General features: G+C 52.9%; 1 protein-coding gene across 9 annotated transcripts in view; it reads left to right on the forward strand.

Annotated features, from left to right (window-relative positions):
• The window catches only part of LMBR1 (limb development membrane protein 1), a 72,516-nt gene that overhangs the window by 41,748 nt on the left and 3,740 nt on the right, over positions 1-27,028 (forward strand). For 5 of the 9 annotated variants that reach the window (XM_016160964.2, XM_036230598.1, XM_036230596.1 and 2 more), the window contains 9 exons: positions 755-819; positions 3,655-3,727; positions 13,652-13,732; positions 15,391-15,467; positions 16,037-16,114; positions 17,767-17,840; positions 18,078-18,168; positions 19,318-19,384; positions 26,544-26,705. In XM_016160964.2, coding sequence (XP_016016450.2) covers positions 755-819; positions 3,655-3,727; positions 13,652-13,732; positions 15,391-15,467; positions 16,037-16,114; positions 17,767-17,840; positions 18,078-18,168; positions 19,318-19,384; positions 26,544-26,705 — 768 coding nt within the window. Of the gene's footprint in view, positions 1-754; positions 820-3,654; positions 3,728-13,651; positions 13,733-15,390; positions 15,468-16,036; positions 16,115-17,766; positions 17,841-18,077; positions 18,169-19,317; positions 19,385-22,430; positions 22,702-26,543; positions 26,706-27,028 lie in introns of those variants that run through there. The other 4 variants (XM_036230597.1, XM_036230601.1, XM_016160963.2 and 1 more) reach the window with 3 other exon arrangements.

The raw sequence follows: 27,028 nt of genomic DNA on the forward strand, positions 1-27,028 counted from the left end.
TTTCTTGACAGCTTGCAGATTTTTTAAAAGTTGGCCCTTAACTTTTTTTGTATGTTCAAGGTAAATTTTGATAAACTACAATAAAGCCTTGAAATAAAGAGACACTTGGGCTGTTCTGTAAGGAAAGCCTCTTCCACAGGTGGGGCGGGGTGGGCGCACACCGGCGTGCACACACCTGCACACACCTGCTCACACACACCTGCACGCACACACCTGCACGCGCACACACCTGCACGCGCACACACCTGCACGCACACACCTGCACGCACACCGCCGTCACCACGCTCGGTTCTGCTCTTGAGTGGCAGCGGCAGAATCGTGTATGCTGTTTGTGGCCTTTATTTCAGAGTTTGTTTAGTTTTACTTAAGACATCTCAACATATCTCAGGGATATTAAAATCAGATAAATGTAGTTAAAAGGACTGAAGACTTTACTTGTCACTTTTAGATATTCTTGTCTGGTTCTCAGTTCTGTTAGTATTTGAAACTTAATTGGTTCTTTAGCTGCTCTTCTTTAATTTCCTTTAAGTGAGAATTCATATTATTATTCAACCGCTGGAGCCTCGTGTGTCCTATGCCTTTCCTTAGTCATCACGGGTCTCTTATTAAGTACGGGAAGGCAAGACAGTGGGAGGATCTCAGTGAGGCCAGAACTTTCTTAGAACGAGAGTCTCTGGGTTGGCCTTGCCCTCTGAGTGGGTGGTCTGCCTGCTCGGGTCGGAGGTGAGCTGTCCTGTCGGTGGTCTCCCCGCAGTGTGCACCCCGGTCGGCCTGTCCCGCATGTTCACCGTCACGGGCCAGCTGCTGGTGAAGCCCGCGGTGAGTACGCCCCTCCGCCCCTCCGCCCCTCCGTGTCAGGCAAGCGCATTTGCATAGCACGGTGCGAACGAGCCTGCGGAAACAGAAGCGTGTTTGTGCGGGTTTAGGGCCCAAATTGCTGTCCTTGCTTTTAATCTTTCTCATCTTCGGAAACCAAATTTATTTTTGCTTTTAAAATACTAACTCTGAACACTCAGGTAAAAATTCTTAGCAAATTTTAAGGTAAAATTAACAAATGTTTACAGTTATTTTAGGTGTCTGTTGTGTCAAACAGTACTGTTATGTTACAGAATTTACCACGTAGTCTTTGTTTTGCACAGGAGTTACGTTTCTGCAAATTTGTCTGCATATTATATCTTGATTGAGTTATACTTTTCCCTTAATCTCAGAAATACTAAGTATTCATTTTTAAATGATTTTCAATTGCTCGTGATGATTTTTTCCCAAAGTTTCCTTGGCATCTAGCTATTTTGCCCAATGTTTGATAGTGTGAAAATATCTCTTAGCTTGACCAAGGGAATCTGTCACTTCAGTTACTTTCGTGGGTCCCTACTGCCTGCAGACTCTGAACGACTCACGCGTTTCAAGGCCGCATTGCATTTGGCTGTGGTGACTCCACCACCCCACCCACTGGCCCTGATCCCGGACACCAGGGGCTTGCTGCACTCAGAGCGGACTGCCCGCTTCCCCGTCCCCGGCGGTAGGGTCTCCCCGCCCAGGGCCCCGTACTGCTCCTGCCAGCCGAGCCTCGTCGAGGCCCGGATCCCGGTCGGCGCCCGCACTGCCCGTGCGGGAACCCCGCACACTTGGGGCTGCAACACCTGGGCTCCGGGGCGGCGCTGCCCGTCCGTGTGCAGTCCCCGGGGAGCGCCTGCTCCGTCACCTGTCGTGGGGATTCGTTAGGTAAAAAAGTAAGGAAATGGCATAATGGATACTTTGGGCGAATCCTGGCTGCATTGTGAAGGTTTTCCTTATAAATGACAAAGCATCTTCCTGTCTTTTTAAAAATAAAGCCGGACCGCGTACTTGGCAGCCGGGCGCGCGCACACGCGCACGCGGTGAGCGTGCCGTCGCGTCCCGAAGCCCCGTTTCCTGGTGAACAGGCTTCGTGACGCTGCATCCTGTAGCTTCTTCCTAATTCTTTTTGTTTTCCGGTTGTCTCTTCTTTACTTCCATTTCCTGCCCCCTGAATACAGGCAGATGGTCAAAGTCCGGTCCTTGGGGAAGGGGCCCTGTCCGTTCTCGCCGCCTCTGTCGCGTCCGATGTCTAGTTCTGGTGAGACAGAGACAGGGACAGGGAGGGCAGCCGCGGCCCCGCGGAGCTGGGACTCAGCGCGCGCCGAGCCGGCTGCCGCTCCCCCCTTCCCGTGCGGGCGACTCCTCCCCCAGACCTGTCCGTTACCGGCAGTGTCCTCAGGAGCTTGGCTTTGCCTCTGTCTTGCTCCTTTCAGTGGTAAGGGCTGTGACCGGGTGACCGAGCCTGTGCTCCGGGCGGCCATACTGCCGTGTGTCACGCGCGGCAGTCCGTCTGAGCCCGCTGACGGGGCCGGAGGTTCGGTGGCGGCATGCCCGTTCTCTGGCCCAGTCACCTCAGGTCAGGGACGCTGAGCCGGTGCTCCAGACCGCGGGTGTGCGGCAGCCTCGCTGCTGCGAGCACTGGGTCCCGTCCACCCGGTTTGCTCCTGGGTCCAGCCTCTGGTCGGACGCCTGTCCTTTTGGTAAACGGAGCTGTGAGCCGAGATGCCAGCCCCGCCCACGGGTGCCAGACCCTCCTCTCTCCGGCTAGAAGCTGGGAATCTGTCTTTCTCTGAGTTTCTGTAACATCTCATTTTAGCTTCAGTTATGACACTTATTTAAATTCTATAACTGTTTCTGAAGTCATCGTATGTCTTGGGGACACGAGACTGTCAGCCGTTTGGGTCGGGGGCTGTGTCTGACCAGTGTTTAGGTCCTATCGCCCCCGGCGGTGAAGGGCAGAGGCGTCGAAGGCCGATCGCTTCTGTCTGTCAAACCTTCATTTCTCGGCTTATGACGAGATGGGGTGACGACGGTCTGGTTTTCGTGGGCTGTCGTGCAGTCAGGGGGTGGTGCGAGCAAACACCGGCGGCTCGCACGGTGCGAGGGGGCCCGTCCGTGTGGAAGCCGAGTGGAGCCAGGACTAAACGGCTCCGGGCTGAACCGTTTTGCAGACAGGGCAGGTGCTAGCCCGCATCGGCGGTTACTGATTCGTGGTTTTCTGTTTTTTTCTGGGGTCGTGTGGCGTGGTGGTGGGCGGCGGTCAGCGAGCCGGCCGTTGCTCTCCGGTTCCGTCCGCAGGGTGACTTCGGTAACACCGGTGTTCAGTGGTTGTGGGAGATTCTTAGTCTATGAGGGTGACAGGGGAAAGCATTGCACGGTAGTGATTTAGGGGATGGAAATCTTGCTTTAGACATCACGTGGATGAATGCGGACACCCGGTGTCTGACGGGGCACCTGCTCCTTCTGGCGCTGGTGCTGGCTTGGGCAGAATGAGTTAGTGCTGTGTCAAGCTTTTCGGATGTTTACAAATTTTGCTTTTGTTTGCCATCAAGAGAGCTGCAGAGTCATTTAATCCTTTAAACTTAAAAAACATCCTACGTCAATGTATGTAGGTTCTGTCATAATCAGCTTTTGATCTGCTTCGTTATATCCTGAAATATTTTGACTTAATTGGTGAATAGAATAGTTTGAGCTTTTTATTTTAGATTCCTAGTAATTTGCGTGCTAATCTAAATTACAGACCCAATAGCCTCAGCTTTCTCATAAGCACTAGTTTTGTAATGTCGCATTATTCAACAGTTTGATCTTTACGTTTAGATTCTTGAAGACCTGGATGAGCAAATTTATATCGTCACCTTGGAGGAAGACGCTCTCCAGAGACGGCTGACGGGTACGTATGTGTTACAAAGTCAGAGCGGAAAAAAATGTCTTAATTCAAAAAAGACATGTAATCGAGGGGCAAAAATGCAAGCCTCTCAGCACCTCGCGCCGTTCCATAAGGTCAGGACTTCAGAGCAGCATGCGAACCCCCCAGGTGAGGGGAGGCTTGCTGAAGACCAGTGCCACGTGTGACGGTCCCATCTTTCCTGACCTGGCTAGCTGTAATCTGGCGGGGTCGGCGTGGTTCTGGGACCCTGTCCACGGAGGGGCACCTCTGCCACCCAGTGCGGACGTATCATCAGCGTGCGACTTACAGTTACTGGCGTTTTGAAGACTCACACATTGTCTTAGTGACTGTTATATCCCTGTTTCTCTCCTGTTGAATAATTTAAGGTAAAAGTAGTGTGTTTCTATGACAGAGAGGTGCTGAATTTGACTCTAAGTTGTACTTAGGGACCCTCTTGTTATTGGGGAATGTCGTTCATTATCAGCCGATAAACAAGTAAGCATGGCCAAGATTTTAAAATTTCATTTTTCATTACTGATCATTTTTTGGCTTCAGATGAAGAACCAGTGAAAAAGGAGTAATGACATACTCCAACAGGGAGATGGCGTAGTTTGGGTAAAATTTAAAAAATTCTATTTAGGTGTTTTTATCCTATAATCTTTTTTTTAAAAAGTTTTATTTTAATGTTGCAAACCCACTTCCAAGATCAGATTATTAATAGCTAACTGTATTTCAGAATCATGATTCAACAGTATGTATAACATGAAAGGTTACTTTAAATATGAAATAATGAGAAATAGAAATATACCTACTTTCTTCAGTTACAAAGAGTGAATTTAAATCATCAACCCAAAAGTGTTGATAACACTTAGAGCTTTGTTCTTAGAGAATTTCAGATTATATCACGTCTAGAGAATTTTTGTCAGTAATAGTGTATATGTTGGTACTGATAACTTTTAGACTGGAATTACATGTATCTTTTATTCTAATTTTATTAAAGCTCCTTTAAGATTTAAGCCGGTTTAATTCCAAAATCATAACTTTAATCAGTACTCTCCACTTTATAACATCTCATTGAAGTGGTAAACACCGTAATAAATTTGTCCGATTCGGATAACCATGCCGCCGGGCCGCAGGCGCACACGGGCTGCAGAGAGCAGACGTCGGGCTGCCCCCTGCAGTGCGGGGTATGCTTCCCCTGGGGCAAAAGCCGTCTCTACCCCACAGCTCAGGAGGCTCGGGTCCAGGGAGGTACCAAATATGGATTAAGTCTAATTGAAACCAAACCCAAGCATAGCCTTCGCTCACTTTGCCCCTTCGCAGTAGGAAAAAAAATGACCCTCCAGAATTTTCTAGATCTTTGGCTCCTCAAATCAAAAGCAGTTCATTATATCCGAAGACACCGAAGAGGAGAGGCTTGCTGGACGGCTGGAGCATTATAAAACGACGCCGAGCCAAAATGAACAGGACGCCCGGCTCGCACGGAAATGCCCCGTGCGCCGCGGGCGGAGGGCGAGGCGGCCTGGGCCGGCCTGGGGCGCACCCCCCCCCCCCCCCGCCTCCCCATCCCCCCCCCCCCACCTCGGGCACCTGGCGCCTCGGTCGAGTCTGCTTCTCCGCACGCGTGAAGGAGGAAACCAAGGCGGGATAAAGCCGAACCTCATTCGCTAGTTTTTTAAGAAAATGCAGGTTTCACGGGGTTGGGAACAGAAGCCGTCCCCGCGGGGTCACTCGGTGTCGGGGAGGCGCACTTCGTCGTGAGCTGTGTTTTCAGCTGCCCGTTAAGAGCGATGGCCTTTTCACGCCGGGCCGCTGGACAGACGCGGTGTCGGCGAGAGTCGCGAGCGGCACCGGCCACGGCGCTGCTCGGCGGGCTTCGCCCCGGGGCGCGTCCCCCCCCCCACCCCGCGCGTCCCCCCCCCCGGACCCCCGCGTCTGCCCGGGCTCCGCGCGCCCACCCCCGGCCGGAGGGCCCGGCGTCCGGAGGGCGGCCCCACGCGCGCCTCGCCGCGACCTGCGCCGGCCTCCACCGACGTCGCCCGGAGCCCCGGCCCCCCGGTCCCCCGGTCCCCCGGTCCCGCGGCCGTCCGCTGGGCCCTGTCTGGGCGCCACCCGTTCCCCTGGCTCCCGGGCCGTTCCCGGGGTCTGTCTCGGCTTCCGCGGGGGCCCCTTCCGCGCCTGCGCCGTCACCGCCGGGTCTGCGCGGGGTCCCCCGGTCGGCGAGCCGCCTGCGAGCCCCGGCTCTGGCCCGGCGGGTGGGAGCGCCTGGGGACGGGCGCCCAGAGGCCCCTTGTGAAGAAGAGCCGGGCTGCCCGGGGGCCCCACGGTCCCCCTCCGGTCCCGTCCGGGCTGCCCGCCCCCCAGGTCGTCCCCCGGGCCGTGCCGGGTGCGGCCGCCTGTCCCCCTCCCGCGCGCGCTCGGCCTCCAGCAGGGTCCCCGCCGCCCCGTTGCCTCTGCCCCGGGGCAGCCGCGTTGTCGCCTGCCGTCCTCTGCGCCCCGACCCCGCCACGGTGCCAGACGCACGGCGGCTCGGCCGCGCGCACGACACGTGCGAAGCAGGTGCGGCGGGGCCGTCCCCGTCCCCATGTCCCCGTCCCCGCGTCCCCGTCCCCGCGTCCCCGTCCCCGTGTCCCCGTCCCCGTAGACGCGAGGCGGGAAGGGGACGCGGCACCGGGGCCCGCCTGAGACTGGCCGGCGGGGGCGGCAGGGCCGGGCGCCCGGGGCGTCGCGAGCGGCCCCGACACGGTGACCCCGCTGCTGACGCGCCGCGGAACACGAGCCCCGGGGGGGGGGGGGGGCGGCCCCGCCACGGCCGTCGCGGGAGAAAAACCCCCGCAGGCCCTGCGCGCTCGGCGCGGGCGCGGGCGGCTGTCGAGGGGACGCAGCCGCCGCACCGGAAATGATCAGCTTGCGAGCGTGTGTGCACGTGCGTGCGCGTCGCCTATGGGTGTAGCTTTAGAAGTACCATAATGAGTAGGAATTCCTTTTTGTTGTTTGAGTTCAAAACCTTCGCAGTTCCTTTAATGTAATTTATTTAGAAATATTGTAGCCTTTGAACTTAATGATTTGATTGAATTTTGTTAGGTACTATTTTCGTCTTCACGATAAAATGTTTTTGTGTCACTCTTGGTGGCAGTTACTTTCCTGCTTGATTGTGACCTCCTTCTAAAGCCTTGGTCCCCTGAAGCTGGTATAAACTCTTCATTCTCAAGAGTGCAGAGGAGGTACTCGTTTCGTTGTTGCCGTGTGGGCTGTAATTCCTCAGCATTCTGAAAAGTAAAGGATTTTCACAAAGCAACATATCGACCTTCCCCTGGAACGTAGCGACCTGTTAGCAGCACTTGGCCATCAGCGGCCCTCGTGTCTTGCTCTTCACGGCTGAATCGAGTTTGCCAGGCTGTGTCACGCGGGTTTCAGGGTTCGGGGTGGCATTCGTGCTTGCTTTGGAGGGACAGCACCGCGTCGGAGCCGTTGGCCCGCATCGCCGGCAAGGCGGTCTGCTGATTCGGTCGTTGCTCGTCGGGTGTCGTGATGCGTGGGGACCTCGCGGCACACTGTCCCTCGCGCCCCTCACCTCACTGGCGTGGCAGCTCTGCAGGGTCTTCTGTAGCTTCCTGTTCACTGCTGGCCATATCACTGACGCGAGAATACCTCAGATTGGTCGGTTTAGACAGGCCGAAGGGGAGCGGATCTCAGCTGCCACTGAGAGCACATGGGCAACTGTCAGCCACACTGGACGACTCCGTTGGTAATTCTGTGATAGAAGAAAGGAGTTAGCATTATCTTGACTCCTGAGCTGACAGAAAAGGATGTTAATTCTACTAGTAATAACTAAATAGTTTCTTTCTGATAAGATATCCCCATTTGGGCCCAAGAGTTTGAAACCGTGAGAGAGACCTTGTTATAGTTTATTCAGCTTTTTCAGTCATACAATCACTTTTGAGACAATAAAATGTGGCCTAAACAGGTTATTTGTTGCAAGATGGAATGATTGACCGAAAGGATGTAAGTTAATAATATTAGTAGACAAGGAATATTTTGGAATAACAATCTATAAGTTTGAGTCAAGTATCATATTCTCTGACAATTAGAGTGCTCACTCCATAAGAAATGATCGAAATTTGTCAGCAGAAGATGAATTTCGTGTACACGAGCTACTTGTTCAACTGTACCCCATTTAGGTGGTGGTATTCCCGGTAGCAGCATATGTAAATATGAAGTTTAAAAATCATTTTATTATTTATTTTTTTAGGTGAGGCAACCCTTGGTTGACCTCACAGATTGCAAGGATCTTGTCAGCTGACAATCCTTTATTTTTTATTTCTTACGCCTACAGCACCTGGTCTTCCTAGGCGGTCTCCCATCCAAGTACTAACCAGGCCCGACCCTGCTTAGCTTCCGAGATCAGAAGCTTGTTCAGGGTGGCATGGCCCTGCACTGAAGTTTAAAAATTAACCTAGTTTAAGATGTACCAATAAGCTATATCTAAAGTAGAAAAAAAAAGCCAAGCATCACTTCAATGTTGCGTAGTTTGTATGACATCCCTAAAGCTGCTTGTTTAACATTTTCTGTCTCGCTTGCCACCGTGTATAATGAAACTATGTTAGCGTTTTAAAAATTGTGTCAGTTATCAAAAGTTTCATGTCCTTTGGTCCCATACTTGGCCGTGTTTTTGTGGCATGTCAGAGGTAAATGGAAACTCTGATCTTAATGAGTATTAGCACTGCATGTGGAACAGGAAGAGAGTTTGAGGGTGCGTGGCTGTCTGTCTCCTCTACGGAGAGCAGCAGGGTTTGTCCACACTGAAAGGGGCTTCGAGACACGGCCGTCCCAGCTCTGGCTGTCCCAGGCTCTCGGGAGTCCGCCTGACCAGCAGGGCTCTGCGGGGTGCAGGGCTCGGTGCTGGCTTTCGGGGTGGGGACTGTCTACCCTGCGGGTTGTTAGCGTCTTGGGCTGTAACAGCAAAAGGGTTTCCTAAACGTTTGGGAATACTTAGGGGTGCTTTAGTGACCTCGCGTCCCTGGCGATGGGGACCGTGCTGGTCGTTCTAGAGGACAGTCAGAATTTAAGAGAGTTATTACTTAGGTAACAGATTTTCTAGTCAACTTTTTTTGGGGGGTTGCATGCTAAATTAGAAAGTCAAATGAGAAAATGATGTGTTTATGTTAGAGGTGTCTACTTCCACACGGTGTTCAGCATGAGGACGAGTTCGGTATGCTCGCTTATTCAGGGGGATTGTGGTGTTGCTTCACGTTTTGGATTGTTTGTTTACACACCAAGTTGTAGATTTATATCCATTTTAAGAAATACAGCATTATGTATTCTAAATTACATAATCAGTCTCTGCCCTTTAACACACAAATGCCCACTGAGGCTGTCTTATGCATTAGGAAAAGGTATTAGGAGAGCTTAGTCGCTGAAGAAATGCTGGACTTTGGGAAATTCTGTCATTTCAGAAGCAAACTATTTTCAATATCACACTGGAGTTTCAGCTTAAGAGTCAAGCCGGGAAAAGTTGCCTTCGGCTGTTAGTTTTCCTGAATCCAGAGACGGGTGGGGCAGGATCAAAAATACTCACTTGATCAAAGTTATTGGCGCTGAAGTTATTCCTACTGATGTAGAGAGATGAAAGGTGTTGTTTTTATTGCACGCTAGTAACAGCGTAATTTTGAACTAATTGGTGTTGAACTGCCAGTCACCTGGGGGAATGCAAATAGATAGTCTTACAATTTCCTTTGAGGTAGCGAGATCTTATGTCGAGGCTGGAAGGAAAACAGAATAATACCGTTAAATTGACCTTAAATGAGCTGCTTTGTGGTTTTCTTGGAGAATCCCTTTTTCTTTTTCATGACTGGTCCCAACAGGTTCGGTCTACCGATTTGACTCATTGACTAGACATGCCGACAGTGACCATTTTGGGTTTGTCTTGCAGTAAGGTGATGGTAATACAGTCCTCCGCGATAGTCTGATGATTTTGTTGGTGTAGCTTAACTTCGTGTAACGTTCCGGAAACATTCCGGGACTTGTGTGCGGGTGTCGTGATTTTTTCCAGCAGCCTTGCTTTCCTTCTGGTCCTTCATGGGGGAAGATTCTGCTCAGACGAAAAGCTCCCCCTGCTCACTTCGGGGCTGGAGCATGTAGGGAAGGATGGGAGTGTCTTTGAAATTTGTGTCCTTCCGGATGAATCTAGCCGCGTGACGAAAGCACAATTTCTCTGAGGCCGGCGAGAATGTTCTCTTGATCTTCGCGTGCCTTTTACGTGTCTCACGTCGAGTCACCCCAGAAGGAACACGCAGCGTCTAGAACTCTCGCGGTGGCGTTTTACTTGTTTCTTAAACAGCGCATCGATCGCTCCGCACGTTGGTGTTGAGCTGCGGGGACATCAGGCCCACAGAGCGCGCGTCCATGTCTTTTAATTTGAATTTGGCCGCAGGAACACCGTGCTTTCTGAGACCCGGCCCCTTTCAAACTTCTGGACGCCCGTCAGGTTATGCTTCCTGGCGCCGAACCGTTCGCTGGAATGTACTTCTTGACAAGTATGGGGAATGGGATGCAGTCTGGAACTGTATTTGTAATTAATCAGATTTTGAAGTTAAATGAGCCCTCACTGCAGATGCACAGCATGTAAATTATAAACACTGGGATAAAGTAAAGCGTACTTACATCTAAGACTATTATACTTAGAGACGCTTGGAAATCTTACAATGCTATATGCCATCTTACTGTAAATCTTATTGTATGGAAATAGCCATTAATTCTATAACTTAATTGTTTCCCCTTTTACTTTGGCTGCCAGAAACTAAACGAAGTTTGTAGTCAAAATTTCGTCGTTTTGGGACACGCTGCCTGCATATCTCTGTACTGTCTTCACCTCCATTCTCTTATGAATTCTATGTTGGCGAGTAAAACGATGAAACTCGTGAGTCCTGGAAGTCACGCGTGACATCCCAGTGCATCAGGCCCTGAGGTTTTCCAGAAGAGAGCGTGCTGGCGCTGTCTCCAGTGATGGCAGAGTGAGGAGGGGGCGCGGAGGGCAGTGGCCACCTTCCCCAGAGGCCCGGCTGGGCCCGGAGTTCCTGGTCCCCAGAGGGCTTGCAGAAGGGGCTGCAGAACCCCTTGCTGGTTTGTGCCCCAGCTTCTCGTGTGCGGGTCCGGCCCCTCTGTCCTGTCCCCTGCTTTGAGGAAGGAGACCTACCTGTACCCCGAGAGGCCTCCCGGCACTGTGGCTGCTTCCTCCCTGTCAGTTTCCTGGCCGGTCCATCCCTGGTCCTCGAGGGCAGACACCGCTGGGCCCTCCAGATGCTTCGTCGCCGTTGGCAGGGCCGCCCAAGCCACAGGTATGCAGGGCACCACAGCAGCACCTGGAGAGGAATCGCCACTCACTCAGGCTGGGTGGCAGAGGCTGGGATGAGGACAGGCAAGTAAGGGTTCGTACTTCGACCCTCTAAGTGGCACAGACTCTCAAGGACATAGAGCAGAAGGAAGGCTGACTGCAACGTGGGGAAGGAAGTTCACGTTCAGTAGACAAACGACGAGACAGCATAGACGTCCCCAAGGGACCCGCGTCCTGACCCCAGAGGCTGCACGTGCGCCCCTTGCTTGGCACGAGGGACTTTGCGGGGTGATTTGCGAAGGGTCTCGGCTTATCCCGGGTGGCCTGGTGGGCCCAGGGTCATCGCGGCGTTGCTGTTCGTGAGGGGTGGGCAGGAGCGGCAGGCAAGGGGCTGCAGCGATGGCAGCAGAGGGTGGAGCGCCCCGAGGGAGCGACCGGGAGCCGAGGAGCGCCGCCAGCTCGGGGGGCTGCGGGCCAGGATGCGGGTCCCCCCCGGGCGGGCCGCTGACACCGCGGTCCAGACCCCCGGCCTCCGGCGCTGCGAGGTGCCCGTCGCGGGCGCCTCACGCCGCTGAGTTTACGGTGAATTGTTTCAGCAGCAGTGGGAGAACACCACCGTCCTTCCGAAAACCGAATTAGCCACGTGAGAGAATCAAGCCGAACCGCGCCACGCCGCAGCCCGGGGTGCACAGGGAAGGGAATCGCTGGTGAAGAAACGCGCAGGGCCCGCGGCGCCCAGGTCCCCAGTGCAGCGCCAGGCGCCAGCGGGAGGGCGGCGGGTGAGGAGGGGGCAGGCGGCGGGGCGAGCGGGAAGTTAAAGGGTCCCCTTTACCCCGAGAGTGTAAGGTTTCGAGAACGATAATAATGTAAAAAAAAAACCTGATAGGTTTTCACGCGGAAGGGCGCGCGTAAGGAGAAAGCGCGTCAAACTTCTGTTCGTAACCGCTGCTAGTATCTTTAAAGAGGGGGAGATCCCAGTGAAGAAGCCGCCGATTTCAGAGACGTCACGTATCTGCTAGGGCAGCAGGACGCGCGTCCGTCCGCGCTTGTGTCTGGGCGTCGAGCTCCTGATTGCGGCCGCTTCCACGCGGAAGGACCGACGCGGTGCTCTCGAAGCAAATATTCTGAAAATGACCCCGCAGACCCCGGCCCTAGGCGGGGCGAGTGGAAGGCCCCGCGGAAGCGGGTCCCGAGGGTGCCTGGCCCCTGCCGCCCCCGGGTCCCGAGGGTGCCCGGCCCCTGCCGCCCGCGGGTCCCGAGGGTGCCCGGCCCCTGCCGCCCCGGGTCCCGAGGGTGCCCGGCCCCTGCCGCCCTTCCTCTCGCCGGGCGTGGCTTCGCCGCTTCCCCGGGCCGGTCAGACCCGTGGGGCCGCGGGTCACAGTCCTCCGCCTCTCCAGCCAAGGAGGGGGCAGGCGGCCGAGCTGCGCCGCTAGCACACGTGCTCCCTGGACTTTCGTTCCTGGTCAAAGCGACTGGAATGCAGTTGTCACGGCGTCGCCGCGGCCGGGACACCGTGCGGGCCGTCCCAGCGGCCGCGGCTCTCCTTCCTCCGCCAAGTTCTCTGCTGCCGTTTCTCTCCCGAGTTCCTCTTCTGTTCAGACCGGACGGGGTCGGCCTCGCACGGTCGGCGTTAAACGGCCGAGAAGATGGGCGTGTACGCGCACACGTGTGCACCTTCAAGTCTGACCTTCCCTTCTTTCTCTCGGACGCGAGCGACGAGGCAGGTGGAGAGCAGGAGAAGGCGGGGCGTGGCGCGCGCACGCGAGCCGCGTCGAAGAGCGTCACGGGCGGAGAGGGCCGTGGAGTGAGGGCCGCGGGCGCCATGCGCGGGAAGGCGCAGCAGCCCCGCAGGGGCCCGAAGCCCGGATGGAAACGCGGACGGAGAACAGGGGGACCCCGCCCAGGGCAGCCGCGCAGAGCCGGGCGGCCGCGCCGGCCGGGCTGCGCGGACAGAGCCGCGGGGAGGGGGGCAGACAGCGCGGCGTGGGCATGTCGTGGACTAGGGAGACAGGCGGCAGCGCGTGATGTCTGACCCGGCTCGTTTCTTAAAATACATGGCAAAAGCCGCACGTGCGGTATCTGTGCGCGAGTGCGTGTGTGCAGGTGTGAGTGTGTGCACGTGTGCACATGTGCGTGTGCGCGTTGCACAAGTGAGTGCACGCACGTGTGCACGTGTGAGGGTGTGCACGTGTGCACATGTGAGTGTGCGCGTGTGCGTGGATACGAGGGCGTGGGGGCGCCAGGCAGGCTGTCGACAGTCGCTGCTCCAGGAAGTGGCCAAGTGGCACTTGGGTTTCTTTTACTTTCTGTGAAAAGCACTTGGTACTTTTGTCGCTAATCAAAAATTAATAAGTTTGGTAAGAATTTTACCAAAGTAATAACTTTTCTTGGAAACATGGTGTTTAATCATCAAGAACTTGGAAGTTTTAAGTGGTCAAAAAATGTCCATACTTTTCTGCGAATCATAGCAGGATGTTTTTATTTTCAGGATTTGCAGTGTGTTGTGTTATATTTTAATTGAATGTGAGAGCTACCCGCTCTAGAGAGTTAGGGCTTCTGTTGTTATACTCCTGAAATATTTTTGCTTTCAATAGGACTGTCTTCATCAGTGGAATACAGTACAATGGAGTTGGAACGAGAACTTGAAAACGTAAAGACTCTGAAGACAAAATTAGGTATTGTACTTTTTTTCCCTTTTGTATTGATCTTGGTTTCTTATTAAAAACTTTACTGTAGTCTGAAATATTCTTTAAAATCACGCAGTCCTTAGTTTATGCTACATACTTTCCGTCTGTCCTAAGCCATTGATGGAGACCGTCTTTTAGTTGGGGGGAGGGTAAGCACGAATTTATTCCCATTTTTTGGTTGTGTGTGTCTCGTGGGAGGAACGCCACCCTTGGCCATTCGTGATTGCTGGATCCTGCTCGCTCGGATCCTTTGGGGCGGGTCTTCGGGGGGGCGGTTTCTTCAGGTACCGAGCTGGTCATTACCCTGCCGAAGTCGCCGAGGGCCCCTTACGGTCCTCGGAGTTGCCCCTGTGTGTGGTCGCCTCCACCCTGGCGCCTGCCCTGCAAGGTCCGGCGGACTTGGCCCCTCAGGCTCCCGGTCAGTGCCCCCCGCTCCGGAACCGCGCCGGGCTCCGCGTGGGCTCCGCGTGGGCTCCTCCTCCCCTGGCGATCGGGCGTCCGGGGTCCGGAAACTGTGGTTCCGTGTGGGTTTGTCACTCCCTGGCCGGTCCAGGCCGGGCGATAAGTCCGGTCCCTGTCGCGGCCCCACCGTCCGAGGTGCGCGTCCAGCATGATGCTGTGGAAGATCGCGCGTGCCGTTCGGCCATTCTCATCTTCCTCCACATCCCCAGGGTGCTTCCTTCGCCCTGCGGTCGCGGGCGGTTGGCGTTTTCCCAGGCTCGTGCTGTCGGGGACAGCGTCGCTGCGAACCTTCTTCTGCCTGTCCTGGTGCCGGTGTTTTCTCCCGGGTTCGCCCCGGGCCGGGATCCGAGGGTCTCTGGGTCTGCGCGGGGGCCGCCGCCTGGTCCCCCGGGGGCCGCCCGCGCGCCTTCCCGCTGGGCACCAGCGGGTGTCCCCGCCGCCCCTCGTCCTCGTCGGCGCTCCGCAGCGGGCCGCTCAGCCCGCACCCGCTGCGGGCCGCGCGGGGGGCCCTCGGCGTTTGCCCCGCGCGCCCCGGCTCCGCGCCGCCAGCGTCCGTGTAGCTTCTGCCCGAAAGCGCCTTTCGGGGTTCGTTTCATTTGGCGCCGCTTTGCTGCGAACCCCCCCCAGCGGCCCCCGTGTGCATGGCCATGGCCGCAGTCTCCTGCCGCGTACGGAGTTTTAAAAACCCCTTTCCATGCGTCTCTCCCCATCATTTGCCAGGTGAGCTGGGAGGAGGGAGACCTGTGGAGCTCCCCCCCCCGCCCCCCCCGCCCCCAGAACGCCGGAGCGTTTGTCTCTGGGGTGTCGGGTCAGTGGGGTCTTCACTGTGCGTCCCGTGTTCCCTCAACTCTACGTCAAGGCGTAAATCTATCCGGAACACAGACGTGTCCACGTTTTCAGGGTGCGCCAGGTACTGGCAATTTATTTCATTGACAGTTGCAATGTCTTTATAGAGCTAACATTTAAATGTCACAGGGTTGACCTGTTCAATGTAGCAGATTGATTTTAAAATCCGGTATTTATTTTTGGTGGAAGGAGATTAAAAATGATTTGATTTTTTAAAAAAATTATTTACATAAAGATAATACATACCGGTTATAGTAATGAGGAATGAACGCGCGAATCTGGAGAGATCTTTCGGCAACTACTGAAGTCTTCCGTTGCGTTGTGTTTCCTTACGACAGAGAGGCGGAAAAAGGCTTCGGCATGGGAGAGGAACCTGGTGTACCCCGCCGTCATGGTCCTCCTCCTCCTCGAGACGGTAGGAAGCCACGTGCCCCGTTCCGTAGAGCAGACCATTTGACGTTTACTTTAACGTTTGCGTATAGCAGCTCCCTCGGCTAAACGATGCCAGGTCAACTGGTTTTCCGTCAGCAGAATTGCAACCCATCGGCGCGCCTTTATCTGTAAAAACTCCATCGAGCAAAGATAGAAATTCATGGTGATTTTTTAAAGTGCAGGAAGCTCATTTTCCTGTTTCACTGAGAACTGAGAAGAGGCGGGGGGCTGCAGGCGCTGGCTTCCGACGGTGGGCGCGAGGCGCGTGAGCGAATCAGCGCTTTGACCGTCTGTCACACTGTGGCCTGCGGGTTCGCGGTGGGTGGGGTCGGCCGGGAAGTGGGTGCGTGTCATCAGGATTTCCCTGCTCAGGGCTGGCCTGGTGACTGGCGGGCCCTTTCCTCCGGCGCTTCCGGAGGGCGCCCGCTCGGGCCGTGTGTGGCGTCCCGGCCGCCTCCCTCTCCCGCCGAGGCGTGCGCGGCCTGCGATGTGCTCCCGGGCCCGGGCGCTCCGCATCTGCCGCTCAGACTGACGCGCATTTTTGTGTTGCAGTCCATCTCCGTGCTCCTGGTGGCTTGTAACATCCTTTGCCTGCTGGTTGACGAAACAGCGATGCCAAAGGGAACGAGGGTAAAGTACAATGTTTTCGAATGTCCCGCTTTCGCAAGAGCCCGCCCTGCGCCCCGCCCCGCACCCCGCGCCCCCTTGTCCCCCGTGCAGCGGTTCTCGGGGCGGCACTGAGCGGCCGCGGGCCCCGTTCCGGTGCCGCGCTGTGGATCGGCTGGGCCCTGCATCAGGATCACTGTTAAAGTCTGTCCAGTAGCCTATCTGAATAGATTCTCCATAGGAAGAAGGTAGTCGCCGTCAAGCACTCACTTGTTCTGAGTGTCCGTTAAGTTTCGGATACTCAACATGGCATTTAAGGGTTGCCGTTTGGTTACATTTTTCGGAGCCCGCAGCGTTCCCGTTCCCCAGAGAAACGGCTTCACAGCTCTCAGACTTCCGATGGCGCTTTTCCCAGTCAGACGATGCACCTTTTCTCTCACAGAGAAAAGCCAGGGTCTGTCTCAGCGCCTCCCTCAGCCCAAGACGAAGGAGGTACCCCGTCCTTTCAGCCACGATCTTGATTTAGGACCCCCCCCCCCGAGGTCCCTCTCGGAGACGAGGATGTCCCCGTCCCCCGGGCGCGGGGGGGCACCTTCCCGCGGACACTTCGTGTCTGCGTTCAGGGGAGCGGACGAGGGTCGTGGCGGTTTTTACGGACGGCTGTTTCTCCAGTAACTCATTCAAAACGCTCAACGCGCCGCCGCGGCGTGATTCGGGTGGCCTGCCCGAGCCCCCGCGCCGCAGGAGGCTTTCCGTTAGCCTCATTTGTTTCTTCTTCAAGAGACTGACGAAAAGTTGATAAATTCTTTGTCCTTACCTTGTCCATACGTGAAATTTCTATTTATACGTGAAATGGCTATTCTTACTTCTTTGTGCTTGAATTAGAATGTATATAAAATATACATAGTATTTATTGCTCTTTTCTTAGTGTGACTACATTCTAAATTATCCTGGCGTTTCTGTTAGCTTTAATGGACACTGATAGTAAAGTCATTCACATTCAGATAGTTCCCTTAGTAAGCTTTTAAATGCCGTTCCTACTTCAATAAGAAATAATTTTTTGCCTGTCCGGTTTCATTAATATTACCTTTTCTGTTTGTTTGTTTGTTTTAAGTCCTAGATAAAGGTAGGTTTTGAGAATAGATATAATGTTTAGGAAAAAAATTATAGCATTACATTTTAAAAATCTAGGTTCCGTAAGTTATATCTTTTAAAAAGGAAGATTTGGGGAAAGGAAACTTTTGTGGGTAGAAAGAGGATACACATATTCATTTTCCTTCTGTGCTTAGCTCGCTTTTGACATACTTTAATTGTATAAGTTTTTGTATGTTGCCTCAGGGTTTGGATAATTATATGTTATTCCTATTGTACTATTATATTTTTAAAAAATTTCTTCCAATAGTATTCAGGGTTTCACAGCATAATCATATCATCTTGATAAGTAACTTAAATTCGAGATAAATCAGAAATGTTTTGAGCTTTTAAAAATTGTTAACATGGTCGAACGAGTTGATGAACTCAGTAATGTCGCATTTTATTGCCCTTTGAAAGTCTAGATGTTATTCTAGGGTAGTAAACATCCCAAATTTCAACTCTCCGGTATTTATGAAACGCCAGTTTTAGGGAAGCCCCGTGTAATAGTGTCGCTGGATTCTGAGAAGTGTTCTCCCCCGCAGGGGCCAGGCATCGGAAGTGCTTCTCTTTCTGCCTTCGGATTTGTGGGAGCCGCACTTGAAATCATTTTGATTTTGTATCCTTTCTTCAGCTGGCCGTCCTGTCTGTTAACAAGTTTTCTGTCTCGTTTTCTGGGACAGTGGCAATTTACTAAGACACTTGCCGAGAAGAAAAAACAAGTCATTCTTCCTCAGGCACTCCAAGTGGCCTTTGGTTTTGTTTTGAATTTCCTTTGGGCCCGAAGACTTCGGGAGGCTGCTGGGGACTTAATGAAACGGGCATTCTTGGGAGTTCTTTCCCTTGACTCTCACAGCTATCTCATGGTGTCCTCTGTCGTCGGTTTCTATAGCCTCCGATTTTTTGGAGACTTTATTCCCAGGAAGGATGACACAACCATGACAAAGGTAAGGGACGTCTCGGGCACCTTTGCCTCCCCTTCGCCCCCCAGACAAACTCCTGGCTCTTTCATTCAGTCATCGCCCTGAACGGCTCATCCGTGGTGATAAGCATGTGTTTGTAAGTCGCGTAAACACAAACTGGAAGATTTTCAAAATGCCCAGCCAATGGGAAAGGGCTGTGCCCTGTTTAATTTGGACGGCGTCCATTCACTTGTAAATGCCCAGAACGGGAGCTTGTTAGCAGCTACAGAGGCTGCTGAAAGGGCCCTTTTTCCTCCAAAGAAAACGTATTGCTAATGAGTAACTCGGATTGTGCTAACTGTACTCCAGGAGCTTGTTTGAAATCTGAAGAACTGAGTTGCTACAAGTAGTAGAGGCAAAGTTTTTCAAATTTGAATAATTAAAGCAAGACGGAAGAGTTCTATTCAGAAACATTTTGTAGTCCGAGGCTGATTTGACTTTCTACAATATGTCCTCGGCTTTGGAGGGACAAAGGCTGTTACCTTAGGTAGTGACTGCAGCTCCGTGAAGTGTTCCCACAGGCCGACAGTGAAGAATAACTAATAAGAGTGTCGGCTTCTTTCCTGTGTATTAGATATTCGCTGTCGTCATCCTGTTTTCAAAGAGAGAAGTTATTTTCTATGTTTATGCGCCCATCTAAAATGCCGTGACTGCGTGAGGCACTCAGCACTGGGTTAAGTGGTCATAAGTATTAACCTGTTTTCAGCTCCTCCGATTTTTACGCGGCGTCGGCACAGGGCGCACTGAAGACGGGCGGCATGGGTTCAGGTGTTGCGGGTTTCCAGCTTTTTGGTAGTAAATCTTACAGAAGTGAAACGTGTCAGACGTCGACCTAACACGTATCTGTCGCGCAGTAGTGAGCTTTAGAAATGGAGTCAGAAGTATCGAACGTGTCGGTTCTTTCTGACTTCCAGGCCAGCCGCTTTGCGACTGGCCACTCACCCGGTCACCGACGTGAAGTGGCTGCGTGTCTGGGACGCGACGTGGTCCCGGTGCCGCCGCGCAGGGCTGGGGCCGGGCGGCGTGGGCGCGTCCTGGCGCTCACAGCCGTGGCCGTGACCGTCGGCGGGTGGCCGAGCGCGTGTCCCTCGCCCGCCACGCGGCTGCCCAGTGCCCTCTGCTCTCTCCCCACAGATCATCGGCAACTGCGTGTCCATCCTGGTCCTGAGCTCCGCGCTGCCGGTGATGTCCAGGACGCTGGGTAGGTGAGGGGCGTCCGCGTGGCCCCGGCCCCCGCGGGTGTGTCTTCTGGTCCCTCCCCCCCCCCCCCCGTTCCGCGCGCTCGCCCTTCGCAGCCTCGCCCCCCGCGTCCTGTCCCCCGTTTGTCCGTGCGACTGGACCAAACAGGTACTTGTATCGGATAAAGACCATTTGTGCTCCTAAAAATAATTTTGGAAAACATTTCTTCTCTAACCAATGAACTTTTTTTTTACCAACCAGTTCAGCTTTTGAGGCCTCTAGCAAGGAAACTGCGATTAAAAAAAATGTTTAATGATTAGGAAACATGACACTAATTTTTCTTACATCAAATGTTTTCAAAGACTTAAAATTGAGTTTGTGGTTTACAGAACTGAGAATCTGTAAACCTTAAGTTTTTCGTGTCCGCGACGTGGCCTGGAAGCGGCGAGCGGGGCCTGCAAGCGCGCAGGGCGCCCAGGGCCTTCGCCCCCCGAGAACCCGCCGCGCCGGGTGCTCACGCGGGTCTCGCAGTGTTCCAGTTACAGGGAAGTCTGCGCTTCTGCTAAAAGCGAAGCAGCTGTCCTCCGTCGCGGGGCCAGTCGCGTGCCTCCTCGTTGGCCTTCCCGCCCTCCACGCCGCGGCCGCGCGCCCGGTTCCGGGCCCCGCGAGCTCGCAGACAGTTCTGTTCCGTTTTCTAGACGTGGGTTCTGACTTCAGAGTGTCCCCAGATGACTAGGAAAAGCCCATCGCTCCGTGCCAGCACCTCGCTTAGAGCAGAAACTACCAGGAGCTCTGAGCTGCTTTTGTTTGGTTCTTACGTTGCCACCATTATTTATTCAGGACTCGGGGGGCCGTTAGGGGCGCCGGGAGCGCGTGCGCTCCGTGCTCACCTTCAGAGGGCGGGGGGAGCCCCGTGTTTAGCAGAAAGTGAGTCTAGGTGTAGACGTAAAGGGACCACAGATGAGCACAAAGCTCCTTGCTCATTCCTTCTGCATTTGCTTTATAGGGCTTGTTAGTGTTTTGACATCTGCTTACATTGGGCTCATCCTGAAAATACCAAAAATAGGCATTTCAGCAGCTTGATTTATAGGTAAATGTCATCGTATGTATTATGACAGTCCAACAAACAATTTCTGTGATGTAACAGCCAGCCTACGATTTCGTCGTTTATGAAAGTCATCTACCGTACCCTGTTATTTAAGATTAATTGTTAATAGTAATGCATGCGGATTTTATGGAAGAAAATTACATGCTGTGTATAGTTTTAATACAAAGAAAACAAATTAATGGCAAAATTTGCCTTTTGAAGATCAACAAATTAAATTCCTGAGTAGTTTGCCATAGAGATAAATAAAAAGAAGAAAAAGGAAGACGGAACAATTAAAGCGCAGCTAACAAATGCCTGGGCCCAGCTGTCCAAACAGGATTAATGGAGTGCATGAGGGGACAGTGAGTCATGTGGCGCTGTGCAAAACACCCGCACGCACCGCAGTGCACGCTACGCCCGGTGGCCTCGAGGAGATGAAAAGCAGCGAGTACGCCGGGCGGATTCACGGAGCTTTTCACGGCGTTAAGAAAGCAGATTTCTGGACTGAAAGGAAAAGCTTTATTTCAGTATTATGGGAAATGCAAACTAGAGAGTTACTTTGTAATTCCTCTATTAACCCTTTAGAATTGAGTCTTTGATTTTAAGAAGATAAAATATAGAGAATTGTCACGAATATCATCCTACTGTATAACGGGATTTTGATTTACTAGCTGCAGAGCTTGTAAGACGAGAATAGAGGGTGTGTTTACCAACCGAATTCCAGGCTGTGGAATTTTTCACTTTTCCGTTGCCTCCCACGAGGGCACCCTGACCTGCGGGTGCTCGTTTGCCCCTGGGAATTCGGCCAGCAGCGTCCCCGTCACTTGCAGCCAAGTGGGAAGCGGAGGAGCAGGACAGTCCTAGCGTCCCTGCGCGCCTGCGGCTCTCCTCGAGTGGTGATTTTTCAGTGACGCCTGTGGCTTTAGTCGTAAACTGAAAATATCCGGAATCCTGTGTAAAAGGATTAACTTGGTGTTCACGAGGGTGTTTTTGTTTCATTTTGTTTTTTGTTTTTTGTTTTTTTTTGCTTTGTTCCTACATGATAGGCACAAGCTCTAGCTGCAGACGGAAATGCCCGGTGTGACGTGACATGCTCATTAAAGTCTCCCTTGGGACTAGCTTCTTATATTGGAAGATGGGAAATTTTGTACTAATTGAAAAATTAGCACTGATCGTACTAATTAAAAAATTACCAGTAAGTTGATTTTATAAGCATACCATTTGCCACAAGGGTTCGTGAGAAAAAGTTTGACCATATATTTTTAATCAAGTAGAATTAACGTAGGTGATAGCCCTGGTATTTATTTAAAGGAAACACAAAGTGTCCGTGCTTAAAGTTTTTATGCAGACTCTTTAGAGCCCTTTAAAAGCAGTGCCCGGCCCGTGGACGAGTTCCAAAACACCGTCTTGCCGCCTGTTTAGACTTCAGTTTTGAAGAATCCAGCCTTTTGGGGGGATTCGATACTATATTTTTAGTAAACAAGTTACTATTTGGTGTAGTAGACTCTGGAGGTGATTAGAGGAGACGGTAGACAAACGAAGTGGAAACAGAACAGGATCCAGCCTAATAAATGCTGGGCATGCCCCGACTTGCCCGCCGTGACGTACTGGAACGTGAGCGGTGCGTTTCGCAGGAGCGGGTTTGGTCCAGCTGCCGGGTGCTGTTCACACGCTGATCAAACACAGCCGGGAGGCTGACAGCCGTTGCGTTCTCTATTTGGAATCTCCTTTACCCAGAAAAATTTTTCTCAAATGTAACCGACAGATTTCGTAATACTTTTACTAACTCTTATTTAAAAAATTATTTTTAGTTATTTTTCATCCTGAAGTTCTTTGTGTGACTTGTAAGTTATGCAAGGCCCAGATGCAGATTTTTTAAAAAACAATGTACTTATGATATGAAAATGACAACGCCGTTTCAAATCAGCTCGAATCTATTTTTAGCATATTCGCATATTTCTCATCTCGGTCGGCTTTGCAGGCGATACAGTGGATTGTTCTCTTCTGTTCCGCGATGAAGGGGCCCGTTCAAAACGCCGTTCTCTCTGGAGAGGTTTTTCTTCCGGGTTTCGTGAATGTGCTGCTCATCTTCACCCTGGGCCTCCTCCCTCCAGTTCTCAGTGTGAAACAGAAATGAACAATGGTGACAGATGACGAGTGTGAACGATCTGTCCCCAGCCATGGCTTCAATGTAGAAATAATTCCAAACCCTATACCGAAAATTTTCAACAACAATAAAAATTTGCATATGATTTAATGACGTCCTGTTATTTGGCAGAAAGTAATAACCGAGGGGTGCTAATTAACTTGTGATTGATCACTAATGTTACCATGTCTGAACAATATGTATACCTCGTTTGCATTTCTAATAAGGAAAAGTATTCCGAATCAAACGTCTATGAGTTTAGAGAGTCAGCCGATGCTCACTCCCTAAACGTCCCGTTTCAGGGCTGTCTTGTCTGAGACGTCACAGCCACACGCTATCTGCAACTTGGCAGACATTCAGGTACCTTAAATTTTAGTTTGTGACAAAATATTTTTCACACGAGAATAATTCCAGTTAGGATCATTTATCTGGAAGCCTTAAGATGTAATTTAAAAAGTGTTAACAATTAAAATGTTTTAACTAAAACTAGATAGCAAACTACAGGAGGGGTCTGATTTGCACTGAGACACAGACCCCTAACCCGGCCGAGGGCGTGCCTAGGGCGCCGGCCCGCAGTCGGCGCCGAGGCCCCTGAGCAGGTCGCCTGGCCCCTCCCAGACAGCGGCCAGCAGCGGTGGCGAGAGCAGTCATCCTGGGCCGCTCTCGCCACCGCGGGAAAGGGCCGGTTTCCACCGTCAACTGATGGCGGCCGTGGTTTTTACCCGTTTGTCCCGGGAGACGCCTTGTACCAGGTTGAGGACATTTCCTTCTTTTCCTACTTTGCTGTGGTTTACAGATTTTTATTGAACTTCTCAAAGGACCCATTTTAGGTTTCCTAGATTGTTCTCTGTTCTTTTGATATTTTCTCTTTCATTGATTTGCTCTTTATTATTTACTTTCTTCTGCTTACTTTGAGGTTAATTTTCTCTGATTTTTCTGCTCTCTTAAAATCGAAATTAAGTTCCCCGATTCGAGATCTCTTTTCTTTTCTAATATTGACACTTAGCACTATAAATTTCCTTCTAAGTACTGCGTTGGCTGCATCTCCTGAATTTTAATATAAAGTGTTTTCATTTTCATTCAGTTCAAAATATTTTTGACTTTCCTTGTTATTTCTTCTTTGACCGTGGACTATTTAGCAGTACGTTATTTAATTTCATGTATTTAGGGATGTTCTGGAGAGATCCGTTATTGATTTCTAATTTAATGCCATTGTGCTATGGAAATATACTTTGTATGACTTGAATCATTTTGAATTTATGGAGACTTGCCGTTCAGCCTAAAATATGGTGTATCTTTATATGTGCTCTGTGTGCACTTGAAAGAAGATATATTCTGCTACTCATGGGGTAGAATGTTCTATGAATATCAGGTCAGTTTGGTTGATAATGTGACTCAAGTTCTCTGTATTTTTACCGATTTTCTCCCTACTCATTTTATCAATTATTGAGAGAAGGGTTTTGAAGTCTACTGTAATTGTGGATTTGTTTGTTTTTTTTCCTGCAATTCTATCAGTTTTCACTTCATGTATTTTGAAGCACCGGTAATAAATATGTAGACATTTAGGATTGCGATGTCTTCTTGGTGAATTGACTCCTTTATAATTATGATATGATAATTATGACATTCTTTATGCTCTGACAGCTGCTTTGTGTGACATTAATATACCCATTTTAGCTTTTTTTGATTAGGGTTAACATAGTATACTTTTTTTTTTTTATTCTTATACTTTCAACCTGTTTGTGTCTTTATATTTAAATAATTGTTTTTTTGTAGATATTGTAGTTGGGTCTTGCTTTTTTTATCCATTCTATCGGTTTTCGTCTTTGAATTTGGGCTTGTAGATGATTTACATCGAATATAATTATTGATATGATTTTTAAAAATCTACCGTATTGCTGTTTATTTTCTATTTGACCTGTCTCTTCCCTGGCCTGAGTCTCACTTCTCTCTTAAAGAAATGCACTCGTGCACGGGGATAGGCATTTTAGTACTGGGGAGAGTTAAGTAACAGCCTTCGATAACTGCATTTTCTTATATTAGAACTATTTTAAACATCACTTCAAACTCTCTTACACCTTTCTCCAGAAATACAGGTTTCGAAGTATTATACATTTGTCTAGCAAGTGCTTTTAAGTTAAACTTTAAGTATTGTTACTTTTTTCTTAAGATTTTGGTACTTTTAATAAAAAAGTACGTTTCACAGTTTCATTATTGCTGTGATGAAAACCTCCCAGAAGTTTAGAGAAGTGACAGTTTAAGGTTTCTCGATGTCTATTCTTAGAGATTTTCAGACCTGAAGAGCTGTGTGTGTTGTGCAGAGCAACCTTTCAGCCAATACGAGTGGGATTTTTTTTAAATATTAAATTCGAAACGACAGTGAGTCCCTCTGATCTAGTGTTGTGGTGGCGCCCGAGCGCTGGCGGGTCTCCGCGGTGAGGTGGGCCCGGGGCGCCCCGGGGCCCGGAGCGTCACGGGGGATGGAGCGCCCCGGGGGACGGAGCGTCAAGGGGCCCAGAGCGTCACGGGGGACGGAGCGCCCCGGGGGACGGCGCTCTTCGCCTGCGGCCGAGCCCGCCGGGCAGTGCTAGGGACGTGTGCGCCGGGGGATGGCGCGGGCACACTTGACGAACAGTCACACACACTCGGGGCCACGTGCCCTCGTGTCTTCGCTCGTGGTGCTGTATCGTCAACACTTGTTTTAGACCCGACAAGACCGACGGGGCTTCCGAGCAGGGGTCGTTGTCGGGTGGTCGCTCGGTCCCGCCCTCGGTGAGAGCCACAGCCCGGGGCCCGCGCGTGTTCCGTCCTGGGAGCAGCACGGCTGCCGCCGGGTCCTCGGGCGCGTCTCCGGTTCTCAGCGTCAGACCGACCGCGGCTCTCGGACCCCTGGGCCGGGGCCGCCGCGGGGTGCTGCGCCAGGACCGGGCCTTGAGTGCAGATGGCTCCCTGGGTCCGTCACGTGGCATTGTATGCAGAGCAGGACGCCTGCCCCTCTCGCGAGGGCAGCCTGTTAAGCCGCTGTCACCGTGACCCTGGGGTGTGTGGGCCATGCCACACCCTCCGCAGGGGCCTGGGCCCCTTGCCCTGCTCCAAAGGAACCGTCCCGGGGTGTCCTCGTGACCCTGCTGCCTGGGTACAGTGCCTGAGGGCTTCGCGTCTCTCCGCTTCAAGGCCATCGGCCTTGACACGTTCTTGAAGCTCTTAGACCCCCGGTCAAACAAAGGTCCAGGGCTTCGCCTTCCCCGTCCTCTGTGGCGAGAGCCTCCCGGGGCCCCACGCGGCTCTGCAGCTCGCCCCGTGGAAAGCAGCCGCCGTGTCCGATGGTCAGACGGTGCCGGCCGCCCACGCGTCCTCTGCGGCGGGTGCCGGCCGCGGCTCACGCGCACGAGCAGACCCCCGGAGCCGCGTGTGTGGATAAGCGGCCTTCTGGAAACGCGTGGGGGGGGGTCAGGCGCCTTCGCCGCACGGAGCGACCGCGCCATGTTCCCAGCGCCCGCCCGCCTCCGAGTCCGAGTCGCGGCAGGAGCCGCCGCTGGGTCGCTCATTTCCGTAGTGAGTACCGAGCACCCGCGGGCGTCGCTCTGGGCGCTGGGGTCGCAGCGGCGAGAGACACACGCGACCTGGGGGGGCTGGAGGCCCGTGGGCGGGCGGGCAGGAGACGCCCCGGAAGGACCGGCGCTGTGAGGAGGCGCCGCGGGGGGCCCGCCGGTCCCGGGGGGCTTTGGGACAGGGGCGCAGGCTCGTCAGAGGTCTTCCGCTCCACTCCCGTTTCCCCCCACGCGGGCAGCACGGTGGGCTCTCGTCGGCGGGAGCGTGACGTCCCGGGGACTGGCCAGGGGCCCGCGGTGGCCGTGCCCCACGCGACAGCCCGGCCGTGCGGTCCCCGGGGTCGCGCCGATCCTCCTGCCGTGTGCGGTTTCCTCAGGCCGCCTGTCTGTCTTTCAGGGATCACCAGGTTCGACCTTCTGGGAGACTTCGGGCGGTTTAACTGGCTGGGAAACTTCTACATCGTCTTGTCCTACAATTTGCTTTTTGCTGTTGTGACGACGCTGTGCCTGGTCCGAAAGTTCACCTCCGCGGTCCGGGAGGAGCTTCTCAAGGCTCTAGGTAACCCTCGGGTGCGGGGGCGCGCCCCAGGTCCCCACTGACGAGCAACGCCGGCCTCGAGGTCGTTCGGGGTCTCCGCGTCCTGGGCCCCGGTGTGCGCCCGGCCCCGCCCGCTGCTCGTGGCCGCTGCTCGGCGCCAGGCTCCGTCTTTCAGCCTTGGCCGCCTCCGGGCAGCGGCGACGCTGGCTTCGGTGTCCAGGCCTGTGGTGACGCGGTCCCCGCGGTGGCGGGCGTGGCGGGCAGGGTGATGAAGCTCGCTTTGCGGTAACGACACCTCTTCCTAATTTTTAGCGACGGCTCTTTTTGAGGCTTGGATTTGGCAG

The sequence above is a fragment of the Rousettus aegyptiacus genome, unplaced genomic scaffold (genome assembly GCF_014176215.1).
Source record: "Rousettus aegyptiacus isolate mRouAeg1 unplaced genomic scaffold, mRouAeg1.p scaffold_m13_p_13, whole genome shotgun sequence".
In the NCBI taxonomy this organism is placed as follows: domain Eukaryota; kingdom Metazoa; phylum Chordata; class Mammalia; order Chiroptera; family Pteropodidae; genus Rousettus; species Rousettus aegyptiacus.